Source organism: Somniosus microcephalus, chromosome 11, assembly GCF_052327205.1.
Source record: "Somniosus microcephalus isolate GS21.2 chromosome 11, FLI_Smic_1.0, whole genome shotgun sequence".
Lineage (NCBI taxonomy): Eukaryota > Metazoa > Chordata > Chondrichthyes > Squaliformes > Somniosidae > Somniosus > Somniosus microcephalus.
In genome coordinates this window covers 237,946,159-237,963,295 of record NC_140997.1, presented here as the reverse complement: position 1 = coordinate 237,963,295, position 17,137 = coordinate 237,946,159, and the positions used below count along the sequence as shown (strand labels likewise).

Sequence of the window (17,137 nt, the reverse complement as noted above, 5' to 3'; positions counted from 1 at the left end):
AAGTCCCTCATCCCCAGAACCATTCTAGTAAATCTCCTCTGCACCCTCTCCAAGGCCTTGACATCCTTCCTAAAGTGCGGTGCCCAGAACTGGGCACAATACTCCAGCTGAGGCCTAATCAGTGATTTATAAAGGGTTAGCGTAATGTTTGTGCTCTCTGCCTATTAATAAAGCCCAGGATCCTGTATGCTTTAAAAAAAAAACAACCTTCTCAACCTGTCCTGCCACCTTCAATGATTTGTGTACATACACCCCCCCGGTCTCTGTTCCTGCACCCCTTTAAAATGGTACCATTTAGTTTACATTGCATCTCCTCATTCTTCCGACCAAAAGGCATCACTTCACTGCATTAAATGTAATTGCCATGTGCCTGCCCATTTCAGCAGTCTGTCGACGTCAGGTAGCATCAAAGCAAAGTGGCCAATCTTTAACTACGTGCTGAGAAAGTGACCATTGGCAGGGGGCTGGACCAAGGAAGGGGTCATAGCTGATCGACTCCTTGCCCATCAGCCACACTTTAAAGTGGGAGTCACTTGCCAATGATCAGCTGGAGGCAAAGTTGATTTTATTTCCCCCCTGCTCCTTAATCCAGGAGGCATTAATGGCAGCTCCCATCCCAGCGATGCTTTCTCCCTTTACCTGTAGCTGCTGCTGCTGCTGTGGGTCCCACAGCTGCACCGATTGTGCCTGTGCCTGGTACGAGCCTCCCACTGCTTGTACTGCCACTGGAATATGGATGTTCCCATTCATGAACTGTGCCGGAAAGATGGTATTGGCCAGCGCATGGACCACCTCCTCATGAGAGTTCTTCATCACAGATCCAGAGGTCACCAACTTATCCTTATCGTCCTCCAACTTCACAGCTGCTACGGTGGTAGGTGAACCGCTGACATGCACAACGTTGTAGGCCTCCTGAGGGATGGCGACATGTGTGGCAGTCTGTTGCTGCAGATCAGTACGAGGCTGTGTGGAATACACAGGGATGGCCCATGTCTCCCCACTAGGGCTGGTGATTGTACCAGCTGCTGTTGTGTACAGGTGCGCACTGTCCACCGTCAAGAGGTCAGGTCTCAGAGACACATATCCTTGCTGCTGCCCCTGTGGAATAGCCAGCACTGTGGCTACAGGCTGCCCAGTAATAGTGTATGAAACAGTGATTGGCATGTCCACCTTGCGTTTCTTGACTGGCTGGAGTACGTTTGATGTACTGGACCGCCGGTCCCCTTCACGAGGGGACCCTTGCTGTTGAGTAGGAGAGAGGGTGCCCACTGTCTGAATCTGAATCTGTTGAGTTTGGCCAGAAATGAGCTGAGCTTGGATCTGCTGGTGCTGAATGTGTTCATCCGAGATTTCCGACGTTTGCATTTGCTGGGAAGGCTGAATGTGTTGCACGGAGATCTGAGTGGCCTGGAGCTGCTGAGCTGTGGTAGGACTATGCATGGACTGAATCTGCTGTGAAGACTGTTGTTGCTGAGCTGTGACCGGCTGTGACTGCACTTGTACTTGAATCGGATCAGATGATGGATGAAGCTGGGGAGACAGCTGCTGTGCGGACACATGCTGCGGGGACTGCTGCACCTGAACCTGAACCTGGGCAAACGAGAAAAGATCATTTTGAAAAAGGGTACAGAATGTTATCCTTTTAACTTCCTAGCCATATTTCTGTAGCCATTTAAAAACATAGATTGGGGTGATGGTGGAAAGGTAATAGTTTAAGTTAATGCACAGTAAAACTTTAATTAAACCTGAATTCTACAACGACCTTGGGTGATCTTGAAAACTTTTGCTGAATGATTAGCTCTTTTGGGTCATTTCCCCCACTTTAAAAACCTGATTTTGTACAGTTAAACAAATTTACAGGAAAGATTACAGGAAAGGAAAATATAATCCGAACCAATCTAATGCGCACAGCCAAGTTGAACTAACTAGACAAGAGATACATTCAATTATGCTCGACGCCGATTGCTTCAATTGCCCAGCAAGAAAGAACGCCAGATGCACAATGGAAGTTACTCAGAAAATGGCACTTCATAAAATGTGTGTTCACTCTTTCCTGCCAATTGTCTAAAGCTGCCAATGTTGGGGTGCAGATCCACAGCCCTCCACTACCTTGGCCGAGTGACCATTTGACAGGTGAGGCGCTACACCGAATGTTGCAGCCTCTCTATGGTGGGAGACATCATAGCTAAGCCCAGTCCTATCCTCACCCAGTGCCCACAGAAGCTCACTTTCAGCATACAAACATACGAAGCCGACAGGCAGGAAAAGACGAGCTGGTCCATCAAGCCTGCCCCACATTCACGATGGTCGGAGCATCGCGACTTCCTACTCCTCCGCATCTCCTGGGAGGCACAAGAAAACCCAGGGCCAATAAGAGAAAAACACTCTGGGAAATTCCTCTCTCGGACGATGGAAACCAGTCCAGGAGATCTCACGGACCGAGTGTGATCACTTACCTTCCATATGATGCAATCTCTGTCCCAGCAACCTCCTGAACGCATGTCACAGGCTCACTACTCTCTGGGAAAACCACCACCTAACATCCAGTCTATTCCTACTTTGGCGTAGTTTAAACACATGCCCCAGTCCTCCCCAATCTATCAAACTGGAATAATCCATCGATAGACACGCCATCTAGCCCTTTCATTATTTTATAAACCTCGATCAGGTCGTGTCGAAGTCTACGCTGCTCTAAAGTAAATAGAGCCAGCTCCTTAAAGCTGAGTAATGAAGGTTCTTTAAGCTAGAAATGATTCTCTTAGCTCACCCGGAACCTTTCCCCAAGGCCACTATATCACCCAACATGTGAGGGGACCAAAACTAGGTGCAGTGCTCCAGATGTGATCTAACCAGCAACCTGTATAATGACAGAATGGTCCCGTTTGATTTGTAATGAATAGTTCTATTAATACAATCCAACACCATTAGCTTTAGCTACAGCTTCTCTGCATTGGCCGTGAACCTTCAGTGATCTATGCACAACACTTAGACCGGTTTCTCCCTCAGCCGCTTTCATCATCGCTCCCTGTAAGCGTATTCGGTGTTGGTCCTACATGACACTATAGGTTAGATGGCACTTGCCAATGTGCTGCTCTTTCCCCCAGCACACCTAAATCTCACTGTATTTGATTGCACGCCTCAGCTGCAAACTTATACTGACCATACTCCCAACACCACCGTCCTGGTCATTCAGTCAGGAGTAAGTAGCACAGAGTCCAGTTCAACGGAGTACTGCTGCTACAGAGTAATAAACTCGGAATTGGGTGCACGGAGGGAAGTGGTGCTGATCTGGTATTTTAAACAAGGAGTGGTCCGAGAGAGGGTGCACGAGACAGCGATACCGGAGAGCTGAGATCTAGAGACATTCATTAAAATTAATAGTTTATAGCTTCTGAAAGAGGGAAGAGACATTCTTTAGAATGGGCAGCTATACCCGTTGCTTACAATTCCTGCACCATGTGAGAACTTCAGGACACTTCATGTGTCTTGGGGGACCATGTGTGTAGGAAGTGTTTCCAGCTGCTTGAGCTCGAGCTCAGGGTTTCCGAGCTTGAGATGGCAGCTGGAGTCACTGCCGAGGAGGCCGAGTGTTTCCTGGACCGTATGTTCTAGGAGGTGGCCACCCCACAGGCAGAGTGTGTTCAGGATAGTAAATGGATGGCCATCCGGAAGAGGCAGGAGTCTTCGGGGTGTGTGTCACTCTCAAACCAGTACGCAGGATTGGAGACTGCTGGGAGTGACGACACATAGAAACATAGAAGATAGGAGCAGGAGTAGGCCATTCGGCCCCTCGAGCCTGCTCCGCCATTCAATGCGATCATGGCTGATCATCCAAACTCAGTACCCGGTCCCTGCTTTCTCCCCATACCCCTTGATCCCTTTAGCCTTAAGAAATAAATCTAACTCCTTCTTGAATATATTTAATGAATTGGCCTCCACCGCCCTCTGTGGCAGAGAATTCCACAGGTTCACCACTCTCTGGGTGAGGAAATTCCTCCTCATCTCAGTCCTAAATGGCTTACCCCTTATCCTTAGACTGTGACCCCTGGTTCTGGACTCCCTGACCATCGGGAACATCCTTCCTGCATCTAGTCTGTCTAGTCCTGTTGGAATTTTATAAGTTTCGATGAGATCCCCTCTCATTCTTCTAAACTCCAGCGAGTACAAGCCCAATCGACCCAATCTCTCCTCATACGTCATTCCTGCCATCCCAGGTATCAGCCTGGTGAATCTTCGCTGAACTCCTTCCATGGCAAGAACATCCTTCCTCAGATAAGGCGACCAAAACTGCACACAATACTCAAGGTGTGGTCTCACCAAGGCCCTGTACAACTGCAGCAAGACATCCTTGTTCCTGTACTCGAACCTTCTCGCTACGAAGGCCAACATACCACTTGCCTTAACCACCTGCTGCACCTGCATGCTTACTTTCAGCGACTGGTGCACAAGGACGCCCAGGTCTCGTTGCACTTCCCCTTCTCCCAATCTATTGCCATTCAGATAATATAATCTGCCTTCCTGTTTTTGACACCAAAGTGGATAACCTCGCATTTATCCACGTTATATTGCATCTGGCATGCTTCTGCCCAATCACCCAACCTGTCCAAATCATACTGGAGTTTCTCGGCATCCTCCTCACAGCACACACGCCCACCCAGCTTTGTGTCGTCTGCAAACTTGGAGATATTACATCTAGTTCCCTCGTCCAGATCATTAATATATATTGTGAATAGCTGGGGTCCAAGGACTGATCCCTGCGGTACCCCACTAGTCACTGCCTGCCACTCGGAAAAAGATCCGTTTATTCCAACTCTTTGCTTTCTGTCTGCCAACCAGTTCTCTATCCATGTCAATACCTTGCCCCCAATCCCATGTGCCTTAATTTTACACGCTAATCTCTTATGCGGGACCTTATCGAAAGCCTTTTGAAAATCCAAATACATCGCATCCACTGGTTCTCCCTTATCTATTTTACCAGTTACATCCTCAAAAAATTCCAGTAGATTAGTCAAGCACGATTTACTTTTTGTAAAGCCATGTTGATTTGTCCGATCCAGTCACTTTCTTCCAAGTGCTCTGCTATTACATCTTTTATAATGGACTCTAGCATTTTCCCCACTACCGATGTCAGGCTTACCGGTCTGTAATTCCCCGTTTTCTCTCTACCACCCTTTTTGAATAGTGGGGAAACATTAGCTACCCGCCAATCCATGGGTACTGTTCCAGAGTCTATCGAATTTTGGAAGACACCTTCAAGGAGTGCAGTCCAGACCATGGCACCAATGGGCAAGGGCCTGCACCGGGGGGGGGGGGGGGTGGGGGGGGTAATGGGGAAAACAGCAAAGCGTAGAAATGCAGTTGTTCTAGGCGATTCCATAGTTAGGGGGACAAACAGGCGTTTCTGTAACCATCACCGTGAGTCCCACATGGTGTGTTGCCTCCCTGGTGCCAGGGTAAGGGATATCAGAGGGTGCAGAATATTCTGCAGGGGGAAGGGAGTGATATACGTCGGTACCAACGACAGAGGGGGGGGGGGGGAAGGTCTTGAGGACCTAGAGTCAGACTTTCAGGAGCTAGGGAGGAAGTTAAAAAGAGTAGGACCTCAAAAAGGTAGTAATCTCAGGATTACTCAGTCGCCTTCTCCCAGTGGCCGAAGAGCTCCTCCCAGAGTCACAATGCGGATTCCGCCCACTAAGGGGCACAATGGACATGATCTTCACCGCACGTCAATTACAAGAGAAATGCAGGGAGCAGCACCAGCCACTGTACATGGCCGCCTTTGATCTCACAAAGGCCTTCGACACTGTCAACCGTGAGGGATTATGGAGTATCCTCCTCAAATTTAGCTGCCCTCAAAAGTTTGTCACTATCCTCCGCCTGCTTCACGACAATATGCAAGCTGTGATCCTGACCAACGGTTCCACCACAGACCCAATTCACGTACGAACCGGGGTCAAGCAAGGCTGTGTCATCGCACCAACGCTCTTCTCAATCTTCCTTGCTGCAATGCTCCATCTCACCCTCAGTAAGCTCCCCACTGGAGTGGAGCTAATTTACAGAACGGGAAACTGTTCAACCTCCATCGCCTCCAGTCCAGATCCAAGGTCGTCCCATCCTCTGTCATTGAATTACAGTATGCAGACGATGCTTGCGTCTGCGCACACTCGGAGTTCGAACTCCAAATCATCGTCAACACCTTCACTGAAGCATACGAGAGCATGGGCCTTACACTAAACATCCGTAAGACAAAGGTCCTCTACCAACCTGCCCCTGCCACACAGTACTGCCCCCCGATTATCAAAATCCACGACAAGGCCTTGGACAACATTGACCACTTTCCATACCTCAGAAGCCTACTGTCAAAAAGGGCAGACATCGATGACGAAGTCCAGCACTGCCTTCAGTGTGCCAGTGCAGCCTTCGGTCGCCTGAGGAAGAGAGTGTTTGACGACCAGGATCTCAAACCCAGCACTAAGCTCATGGTCTACAGGGCAGCAGTGATACCCGCCCTGCTGTATGCCTCAGAGACATGGACCATGTACAGCAGGCACCCCAAAGCACTGGAGAGGTACCACCTATGCTGCCTCTGCAAGATCCTGCAAATCCATTGGCAGGATAGGCGCACTAACGTCAGTGTTCTTGCTCAGGCCAACATCCCCAGTATCGAAGCTTTGACCACGCTCGATCAGCTCCGATGGACGGGTCACATCGTCCGCATGCCCGATACGAGACTCCCAAAACAAGCGCTCTACTCGGAGCTCTGGCACGGCAAGAGCCCCAGGTGGGCAGAGGAAACGCTTCAAGGACACCCTCAAAGCCTCCTTGAAAAAGTGTAACATCCCCATCGACACCTGGGAATCCCTGGCCCAAGACCGCACAAAGTGGAGAAGAAGCGTCCGGGAAGGCGCCGAACACCTCGAGTCTCTTCGCCAGGAGCAAGCGGAAGCCAAGCGCAAGTCAACCCAAGCACCCTACCCACCTGCCCCACCTGTGACAGAGACTGTAGGTCCCGCATTGGACTCATCAGTCACCCAAGAACTAATTTTTAATGTGGAAGCAAGTCATCCTCGGTTCCGAGGGACTGCCCAAGACGACTACTCCCAGTGCCACACGCCAGAGTAGAAATAGGAAGAATCAATGCGTGGCTTGAGGCATGGTGCAGGAGGGACAGGTTGCACCTCAACAGGACTGGGACCAATGTCCTCGCGGGGAGGCTCACTAGTGCGGTTGGGGAGGGTTTAAACTAAATTGATATGAGGGTGGGCACCAGTATATAGAAGTAGAAGAGAGGAATAAGGTGCATAAAGGAGGGAGCGTGTTGGATAGTACTAGAGAAGGGAGTAGTACCATATTAGATAGGAGCAGACTAAGGAGGACTACAAGGAATACAAAGACAGGTTTGGAATGGATGTGTGTAAATGCACAAAGTGTGGTGAATAAGGTTGGTGAGCTACAAGCACAATTAGCCATGCGGGAATATGATGTAGCGGCAATAATGGAAAGGTGGCTTAAAAAGTGAGGACTGGGTAATATTCACGGATACAAGGTGTTCAGAAAAGATAGGAAAGGAAAAAAGGGAGGTGGGGTGGCAGTGCTGATTAGGGAAGATACTGTAGTGTTGGAAAAAACATAAGAAATAAGAGTCGGCCGCCACACGGCCCCTCGAGCCTGCTCCGCCACACGGCCCCTCGAGCCTGCTCCGCCACACGGCCCCTCGAGCCTGCTCCGCCACACGGCCCCTCGAGCCTGCTCCGCCACACGGCCCCTCGAGCCTGCTCCGCCACACGGCCCCTCGAGCCTGCTCCGCCACACGGCCCCTCGAGCCTGCTCCGCCACACGGCCCCTCGAGCCTGCTCCGCCACACGGCCCCTCGAGCCTGCTCCGCCACACGGCCCCTCGAGCCTGCTCCGCCACACGGCCCCTCGAGCCTGCTCCGCCACACGGCCCCTCGAGCCTGCTCCGCCACACGGCCCCTCGAGCCTGCTCCGCCACACGGCCCCTCGAGCCTGCTCCGCCACACGGCCCCTCGAGCCTGCTCCGCCACACGGCCCCTCGAGCCTGCTCCGCCACACGGCCCCTCGAGCCTGCTCCGCCACACGGCCCCTCGAGCCTGCTCCGCCACACGGCCCCTCGAGCCTGCTCCGCCACACGGCCCCTCGAGCCTGCTCCGCCACACGGCCCCTCGAGCCTGCTCCGCCACACGGCCCCTCGAGCCTGCTCCGCCACACGGCCCCTCGAGCCTGCTCCGCCACACGGCCCCTCGAGCCTGCTCCGCCACACGGCCCCTCGAGCCTGCTCCGCCACACGGCCCCTCGAGCCTGCTCCGCCATTCAATAAGATCATGGCTGATCATCGACCTCAACTCCACTTTCCTGCCCGATCTCCATATCCCTCGATTCCCGCAGAGTCCAAAAATCTATCGATCTCGGCCTTGAATATACTCGACGACTGAGCCTCCACAGCCCTCTGGGGCAGAGAATTCCAAAGATTCACAGCCCTCTGAGTGAAGAAATTCCTCCTCACCTCGGTCTTGAGGGGTAGCTGGAATCACTGCGGAGCATCAGGGAGGAGGAGAGTTTCCTGGACCGTATGCTCCAGGGGCTGGCCACCCCACAGGCAGTGTGTGTTCAGGCCAACCCCTTATCCTGAGACTGTGACCCCTAGTTCTAGACACTCCAGCCAGGGGAAACAACCTCTCAGCATCTACCCTGTCAATCCCCCTCAGAATCTTGTATGTTTCAATGAGATCACCTCTCATTCTTCTAAACTCCAGAGAGTATCGGCCCATTCTACACAATCTCTCCTCATAGGACAGCCCTCTCACCCCAGGAATCAATCTAGTGAACCTTCGTTACACCGCCTCCAAGGCAAGTATATCCTTCCTTAGATAAGGAGACCAAAACTGTGCCCAGTACTCCAGGTGTGGTCTCACCAAGGCCCTGTACAATTGGAGCAAGAGAGGATGTCCTTGAGGGGACAAGGACAGAATCCATTTGGTTAGAGTTGGAAGCAAAAAGGGTATGATCACACTATTGGGGGTATTCTATAGGCCTCCAAATAGTGAGAGAGAGATAGAGGAGCAAATCTGCAAGGAAATCACAGATGTGCAAGAACTATTGAGTGGTGATATTGGGGGACTTTAACAATTACCCAAATATCGGTTGGGATAATAAGAGTCGTCTTCTTCTTAGGCAGTCCCTCGGAACTGAGGATGACTTGCTTCCACATTAAAAATGAGTTCGCAGGTGACTGATGAGTCCAATGCGGGACCTACAGTCTCTGTCACAGGTGGGGCAGACAGTGGTCGAAGGGGCGGGGTGCTTGGGTTGACGTGCGCTCCTTCCGCTGCCTGCGCTTGCTCCCGGCGAAGAGGCTCGAGGTGTTCGGCGCCTTCCCGGATGCTTCTCCTCCACTTTGTGCGGTCTTGGGCCAGGGATTCCCAGGTGTCAGTGGGGATGTTACACTTTTTCAAGGAGGCTTTGAGGGTGTCCTTGAAGCGTTTCCTCTGCCCACCTGGGGCTCTCTTGCCGTGCCGGAGCTCCGAGTAGAGCGCTTGTTTTGGGAGTCTCGTATCGGGCATGCGGACAATGTGACCCGTCCATCGGAGCTGATCGAGCGTGGTCAAAGCTTCGATGCTGGGGATGTTGGCCTGAGTGAGAACACTGACGTTGGTGCGCCTATCCTGCCAATGGATTTGCAGGATCTTGCGGAGGCAGCGTTGGTGGTACCTCCAGTGCTTTGAGGTGCCTGCTGTACATGGTCCATGTATCTGAGGCATACAGCAGGGCGGGTATCACTGCTGCTCTGTAGACCATGAGCTTAGTGCCGGGTTTGAGGTCCTGGTCTTCAAACACCCTCTTCCTCAGGCGACCGAAGGCTGCACTGGCACACTGAAGGCAGTGCTGGACTTAGTCATCGATGTCTGCCCTAATTAACAGTAAAGGGAAAGGAGGGGGAGGAACTTCTGAAATGTGTTCAGGAGAACTTCCTTGACCAGTAGGTTCTCGGCCCAACTAGGGAGGAGGCATTGCTGGATCTGGTGTTGGGGAATGAGGTGGGTCAAGTGTCTCTGGGAGAACACTTGGGTAGAGTGATCATATCATAAGGCTTAGATTAGTATTGGAGAAGAGCAAGGAACAATCTAAAGTAGAACTTCTAAATTGGAATAGGGTTAACTTCAATGGGATGAGAGGGGATCTAGCCAGGGTAAAAGGGAACCAAAGATTGACAGGAAAAACTATAATGGAACAATGGGTGATCTTTAACATATCAGAAATAGGAGCAGGAGTCGGCCATTCGGCCCCTCGAGCCTGCTCCGCCATTCAATGAGATCATGGCTGATCTTCTGCCTCAACTCCATTCACCGGCCCTATCGCCATATCCCTCGATGCCCTTACTAGTCAGAAATCTATCGACTTCTGTTTTGAATATACCCAATGACTGAGCCTTCACCGCCCTCTGGGGTAGAGGATTCCAAAGATTCACCGCCCTCTGTGAAGAAATTTTTAATCTCAGTCCTGAATGGCCTACCCTTTATCTGGAGGCTGTAGCTCCTGGTTCTAGACTCCCATTCTCCCAGCATCCACCCTATCAAGCCCTGTAATAATTTTGCATGTTTCACTGCCAACCAGGGTGGTGGAAGTGGAGACGATCAATGATTTCAAAAGGAAATTGGATAGGCACTTGCAGGGCTACGGGGATAGAGCGGGGGAATGGGACTGACTGGATCGCACTACAGAGAGCCGGCACCGACTCGATGAGCCGAATGGCCTCCTTCGGTGCTGTAATGACTAATAAAAAAAGTGAAGAGTAGAGGGCCCAGGACTGATCCTTGGGGGACACCATCGGTCTCGCCAGGCTGAACCACACCCTTTTGGTTGCAGAATTGGAGACAATTCCTAATCCAGCGTATCAAATTCCCACTCAGTGGTCACTGGGTAACAATCACAGCAAACACCCAGGGTTAATTCTGCCCGCCCTAGCATCCATTCCACACACACAGTTGATAGCAGCTAATTAATAGAGACTGGGATTTTCTACTGTTTACAGTAAACTTCAGCCTTTGGAGAAGCCACAAAATCCATCAGCATATATTACTCTAAATAATCGGAGGTATGTTCAGCTCTGAGCAAACAGTTTCATTACTGCTTTCCACCGATAGTATTAAGAATCATTTTGCATGCGTGAATTCTCAACCTCAATAAACATAAAAATGTCATTTAGCATAGTAAACATTCCCCCGTAATAGTGTGTCAAATTGAAAACCATTACTCCTGCACATTGTGTAAGTGGTGGAGCAGACGCAGCAGCTCATTATTTTAACAGCAGTTGTACATCTTACAATAAGACCATGAAAGACTGCCCACTGGGACTCAAAGAAATGTAAAGAGGGAAGCTGCCAACTACTAGCAATCATTTCCCCAGAAACAAAACATTTTTCACTCACATTTGTCCCAACTGGCGAGGACACGTCAAAGATCCTCTCCTTTTCCATTCTGAAATATTTCAGAACTTTAAAGCACGTCAAAATTAAATTGGTTATTTTTGTTAAAACTATACTGTGAATTCTTAATTATATAAGAACATTTTCTGAAACCTTAGCCAAATAGACAGACCATGAGCCTTTGTTAACATGTAACTGAGATATTTACAAAGAATGATTCCAATTGATGAACAATGCCTCAATTCCCGAAATGTCACAATTTTTCACCTCAAACACCTATTGGTGAACCAGGAGTTTTTGACAGTGCAACTCCTACACCAGTTGGTCAGATCCGGTTTCGGTCTAATAGAAAGTGTCAGCTTGGTTCAGATGGCAGCAAGATCACCTAAGCCAAAGAAAATCCCGCACGATGACTTGATATAATTGAGGCTGACAATTCAGCGCAGCGTTGATGGAGTGCTGCATTGTCCAAAGTGCTGTCTTTGGGCCGAGATGTTGAGAAGCACGGCCATCAGTAATTCTCAGGTGAATGCAAGAGGTCTCTCGGCAACATTTGCCCTGGCCAATATCCATTGTTCAACCAAAACAAAGCAGATTATCTGGTCATCTATTTACTTGTGGGGCCTTGTTGAGTATAAATTACCTACATTACTGTGATTGGCTATAAAATAGACATACTTAGGACATGAAAAGCTTGAGTGCAAGCTCTTTAGTTCCTAAAATCAGGTACAAAATCTCCCTTTTGAACCTCTTCAGCGAGGCACAAAATGAATGCCTGATCTGCTTGACCAAGACCAGTCATTTTCTAAACACCCGTCACAGCGAGCAGGAACTGGTGCCGAGCCAGGAATTAGTTGGCCGCTTACACATCTTACAACACAGGCTGGAAGCCATCGCTTTAGAAGCTTGATGGCAGGCAACATGAATAATTTTCAGTAACTATTGACAAGTCGAAACAATGGGGGTGTTGCACAGAAACAGAGCAGTGCGAGGTAGATGGGCTGAAGTGGGAACTCATTATTTCCATGGCTGGGACAACATCGACGCCGTCATGAAGTGACTAACATTTAAATGATTTGTAAAAACGAGTTAGCGCCAGTGATAGACTGCCTAGTCCAGGACCCTCCATTTCGCTACAATACCTCTACAGCTAGCGATCTACTTAACCACTTCCTCAAGCCCACCGTTGATGGCTTTTGCCCCCCCCGCCCCAGTAAAATCTTTACTCTCTCCCGTGCCAATCGACCACCCTGCTACGGTCCCCCATCACTGGTCCCTCAAGTCCAAGGGGTGCAGACTTGAGCCTATCTGGTACATAAATAATTTAGCCATTCACCACCAGATCTGGCTGGATCACATCAAGCACCATCAGGCCACACTCTCCTGTCAAAACCACACAGAACAGGATGATCCCCGGCTCCTTGTCTCCATTGCTATCTGTCTCTTAAACCCTCTACTATTGCCCCCAACAAGCGAGAAGCTCATGGAGACGGAGACCATCTGCCCCAAGGTTCCCTCCGCCCTGGCCGTAAACCTCCGCCTTCCTCCAGTTTCTTCCCTCATTATTACTCGAAGCAGATCTTGTCCACCTCCTGCTTCCTTACATAAGAACATAAGAAGTAGGAGCAGGAGTAGGCCATACGGCCCGCGCCCCGCCATTCAATAGGATCATGGCTGATCCGAATCTAGACTCGCGTCCACTTCCCTGCCCTCTCCCCGTAACCCCTAATTCCCTTATCAGCTAGGAAACTGTCTATCTCCATTTTAAATTTATTTAATGTTGCAGCTTCCACAGCTCTCTGGGGTAGCAAATTCCATAGATTTACTACCCTCTGAGTGAAGAAGTTTCTCCTCATCTCAGTTTTGAAAGGGCAGCCCCTTATTCTAAGATTATGCCCCCTAGTTCTAGTCTCACCCATCAGCGGAAACATCCTCACCGCATCCACCCGATCAAGCCCCCTCACAATCTTATATGTTTCGATAAGATCGCCTCTCATTCTTCGGAACTCCAATGAGTAGAGTCCCAACCTACTCAACCTTTCCTCATACATCAACCCCCTCATCTCCGGAATCAACCGAGTGAACCTTCTCTGAACCGCCTCGAGAGCAAGTATATCTTTTCTTAAATATGGAAACCAAAACTGTACGCAGTATTCCAGGTGTGGCCTCACCAATACCCTGTATAACTGCAGCAAGTCTTCCCTGTTTTTATACTCCATCCCCCTTGCAATAAAAGCCAAGATTCCATTGGCCTTCCTGATCACCTGCTGCACCTGCATACTAACCTTCTGTGTTTCATGCACCAGGACCCCCAGATCCCTTTGTACTGTAGCACTTTGCAGTTTCTCTCCATTTAGATAATAACTTGCTCTTTGATTTTTTTCTGCCAAAGTGCATAACCTCACACTTTCCAACATTATATTGCATCTGCCAAAATTCTGCCCACTCACTTAGCCTGTCTATGTCCTTTTGCAGGTTTTTTATGTCCTCCTCACTCACTGCTTTCCCTCCCATCTTTGTATCGTCGGCAAACTTGGATATGTTGCACTCGGTCCCTTCCTCCAAATCGTTAATATAGATTGTAAAGAGTTGGGGTCCCAGCACTGACCCCTGCGGAACACCACTAGTTACTGATTGCCAGCCCGAGAATGAACCATTTATCCCAACTCTTTGTTTTCTGTTAGATAGCCAGTCTTCCACCCATGCCAGTATATTACCCCCAATCCTGTGATTTTTTTTAAATCTTGATCAGTAATCTTTTGTGTGGAACCTTGTCAAATGCCCTTTGGAAGTCCAAATACACTACATCCACTGGTTCCCCTTTATCCACCCTGTATGTTACGTCCTCAAAGAATTCGAGCAAATTTGTCAAACATGACTTCCCTTTCATAAAACCATGCTGACTCTGTCCTATTAAATTATGTTTATCCAAATGCTCTGTTACTGTTTCCTTAATAATGGACTCCAACATTTTGCCAACCACAGATGTTAGGCTAACTGGTCTATAGTTTCCAGCTTTTTGTCTACTTCCCTTCTTAAATAAGGGTGTTACATTAGCAGTTTTCCAATCTGCCGGGACCTTTCCTGAGTCCAGGGAGTTCTGGAAAATAATCACCAATGCATCCACAATCCCTACCTCCACTTCTCTCAAGACCCTAGGATGTAGGCCATCAGGTCTGGGGGATTTATCCGCCTTAAGTCCCATTATTTTACTGAGTACCATCTCCTTAGTGATTTTAATCGTCTTTAGCTCCTCCCCCCCCCCCATTGCCCCCTGTTTGTCCAGTGTTGGGATATTCTTAGTGTCCTCTACTGTAAAGACTGATACAAAATATTTGTTCAACGTCTTTGCCATCTCCATGTTCCCCACCACTAGTTTCCCGGTCCCATCCTCTAAGGGACCAACGTTCACTTTAGCCACCCTTTTTCTTTTTATAAAGCTGTAGAAACTCTTGCTACCTGTTTTTATATTTTTTGCTAGTTTACTTTCATAATCTATCTTCCCTTTCTTAATTAATCTTTTAGTTATTTTTTGCTGGCTTTTAAATGCTTCCCAATCTTCTATCCTCCCACTAGATTTGGCTACTTTATATGCCCTTGTTTTCAGTCGGATACTATCCTTTATTACTTTACTAAGCCACGGATGGCTGTCTTTTCTTTTACTCCCCTTTTTCCTCAGTGGAATATATTTATCTTGAAAGATGTGAAATATCTCCTTGAATGTAGACCACTGCTCTTGTACCGTCTTACACTTTAATCTGTTTTCCCAGTCCACTTTAGTCAATTCTACTCTCATACCTTCATAGTCTCCTTTATTTAAGCTCAGTATGCTGGTTTGAGATCCAACTCTCTCACCCTCAAACTGAATTTGGAATTCAACCATATTATGGTCACTCATTCCAAGGGGATACTTTACTAGGACATTTTTTATTAATCCTGTCTCATTACACAGGACCAGATCTAAGATTGCCTGCCCCCTGGTTGGTTCAGTTACATACTGCTCAAGGAACCCGTCTGTAGTGTATGTGCCTTTAAGAGCCCCATATGTGCGGTAATGCCGGTAATGGCCACTCGGGCTATATAAGCCTGTATATTGTGTTATATCCGTTAGTACCCTTCCAGACTTTGCTTAGTAAACACCTATGAACCAACTCCTGTCTTCAGTGTCTCTATCAACACACGGACACTACAGTGGCGACGAAGTGGAAACGGACTTACCTACAATTCGGCAGCACCTCAAGGACATCGATTCCTCTGGCGTCCAGAAGAATCAAGTGAAAGAAGCTGTTGTTTCACCAGCTGGCCAAGCTGGTGGCAGGTACTGCGGTAATCCTTCCTGGGCGTCAGGCTGGGGCTCCAGCGGCTGGCTCTACAGCTGGGCCAAGCAGCAAAAGCGGAGGCAAGCAGTAACAGACGGGGAGGGAGCACGCGGGAGACGGCCGCGGCTGCAAGCAGGTCGGCGTTCAGACCTACAGAGAGAGTCCGGCGGGAACGAGTCTCCAACTGTAAATAAATAAATAAATAAATGAAAGAACGGAAACCGCGGGAAACAGCGTTGTCATCGGCAGCAGCAGCGGGAAAGCGCCATATCTTTGCTGCAGAAAAGAAAGAAAAGCGCGGGAAGCGCCATATCTTTTCTAAGATGCCTAATTCTGGCAATATTGATGCTTTTGATAACGAGATAGAGGATTGGACCACATATGTGGAAAGAGTGGAGGTATATTGCACCGCAAATGGAATAGATGAGAAAAAAGCTTCAGTACTTCTGGATCTAATGGGCGCAAAGACATACAAGCCGTTACGAAACTTAATCACTCCAGCCGAACCGATGGACAAGAATTTTAAGGAGATTGTTGATACCCTACACTGCCAATTCGAGGCAGTACTGGCAGATTCTCTGCGAGACAAATTCGTCTGCGGTCCCCTAAGTGTAGAAACACAAAAAAAGCTATTTTCTGAGAAAGATTTAACACTGGACAAGGCTTTCAGTGCAAGAGGAGCTGCAGAGATACAGCAAAGGCCACAGGACTTCGGCACCCATGAAATGACACGGGGTTGCGAGAGATGTTATCGCTGCGGCAGATCCACCCATGACCAGAGGGACTGCTGGTTCAAGGACAAAGCATGCAGGCAATGCGGAAAGATGGGACACATTACACGTGTGCGCCGATCTGGAAACAAAAAGTCCACTAACAGGAAAAGAATCAATAAGGAAAAGCACAGAAAGGTACAAATGATGACGGACAGTAGCTCCGAAGACCAGAAGAGCGATAGCGACTCCGGGAACAAGAGACTAAGCTCTCTCAAATTACATAATGTAATTGCCAAAGAAGATTACCAGACCATTTGGGTTACCCTCACAATAGCGGGGTCCCCAGTTAAAATGGAGCTAGATACAGGATCAGCTCTGACCGTCATAAATCGACGGGATTACGAGCGGCTATTTCCACATATACCTTTAAAAGGCACATCCATTATCTTGAAAACATATACGGGGCAGAAAGTATACCCCAAAGGAAAAATAAGGGTGCCTGTTGTATACAACGGCAAGGAAATACAGAAGTTGTATTTATACGTTCTACAAGATGGTGGTCCACCGCTGTTGGGACGTGAATGGATTAGGAAAATACATTTAGACTGGCACTCCATTCAGACACTGACGGTGACCAGTAAGAAAAAAAATGATGACGACGT

The 17,137-nt window shown here is 48.9% G+C and overlaps 1 protein-coding gene across 4 annotated transcripts in view; it reads right to left on the bottom strand.

Annotated features, from left to right (window-relative positions):
* qrich1 (glutamine-rich 1) overlaps positions 1–17,137 on the bottom strand; it is a 156,854-nt gene that overhangs the window by 34,614 nt on the left and 105,103 nt on the right. For all 4 annotated transcript variants that reach the window (XM_086002186.1, XM_086002187.1, XM_086002188.1 and 1 more), the window contains one exon: positions 640–1,590. In XM_086002186.1, coding sequence (XP_085858312.1) covers positions 640–1,590 — 951 coding nt within the window. The remainder of the gene's footprint in view (positions 1–639; positions 1,591–17,137) is intronic.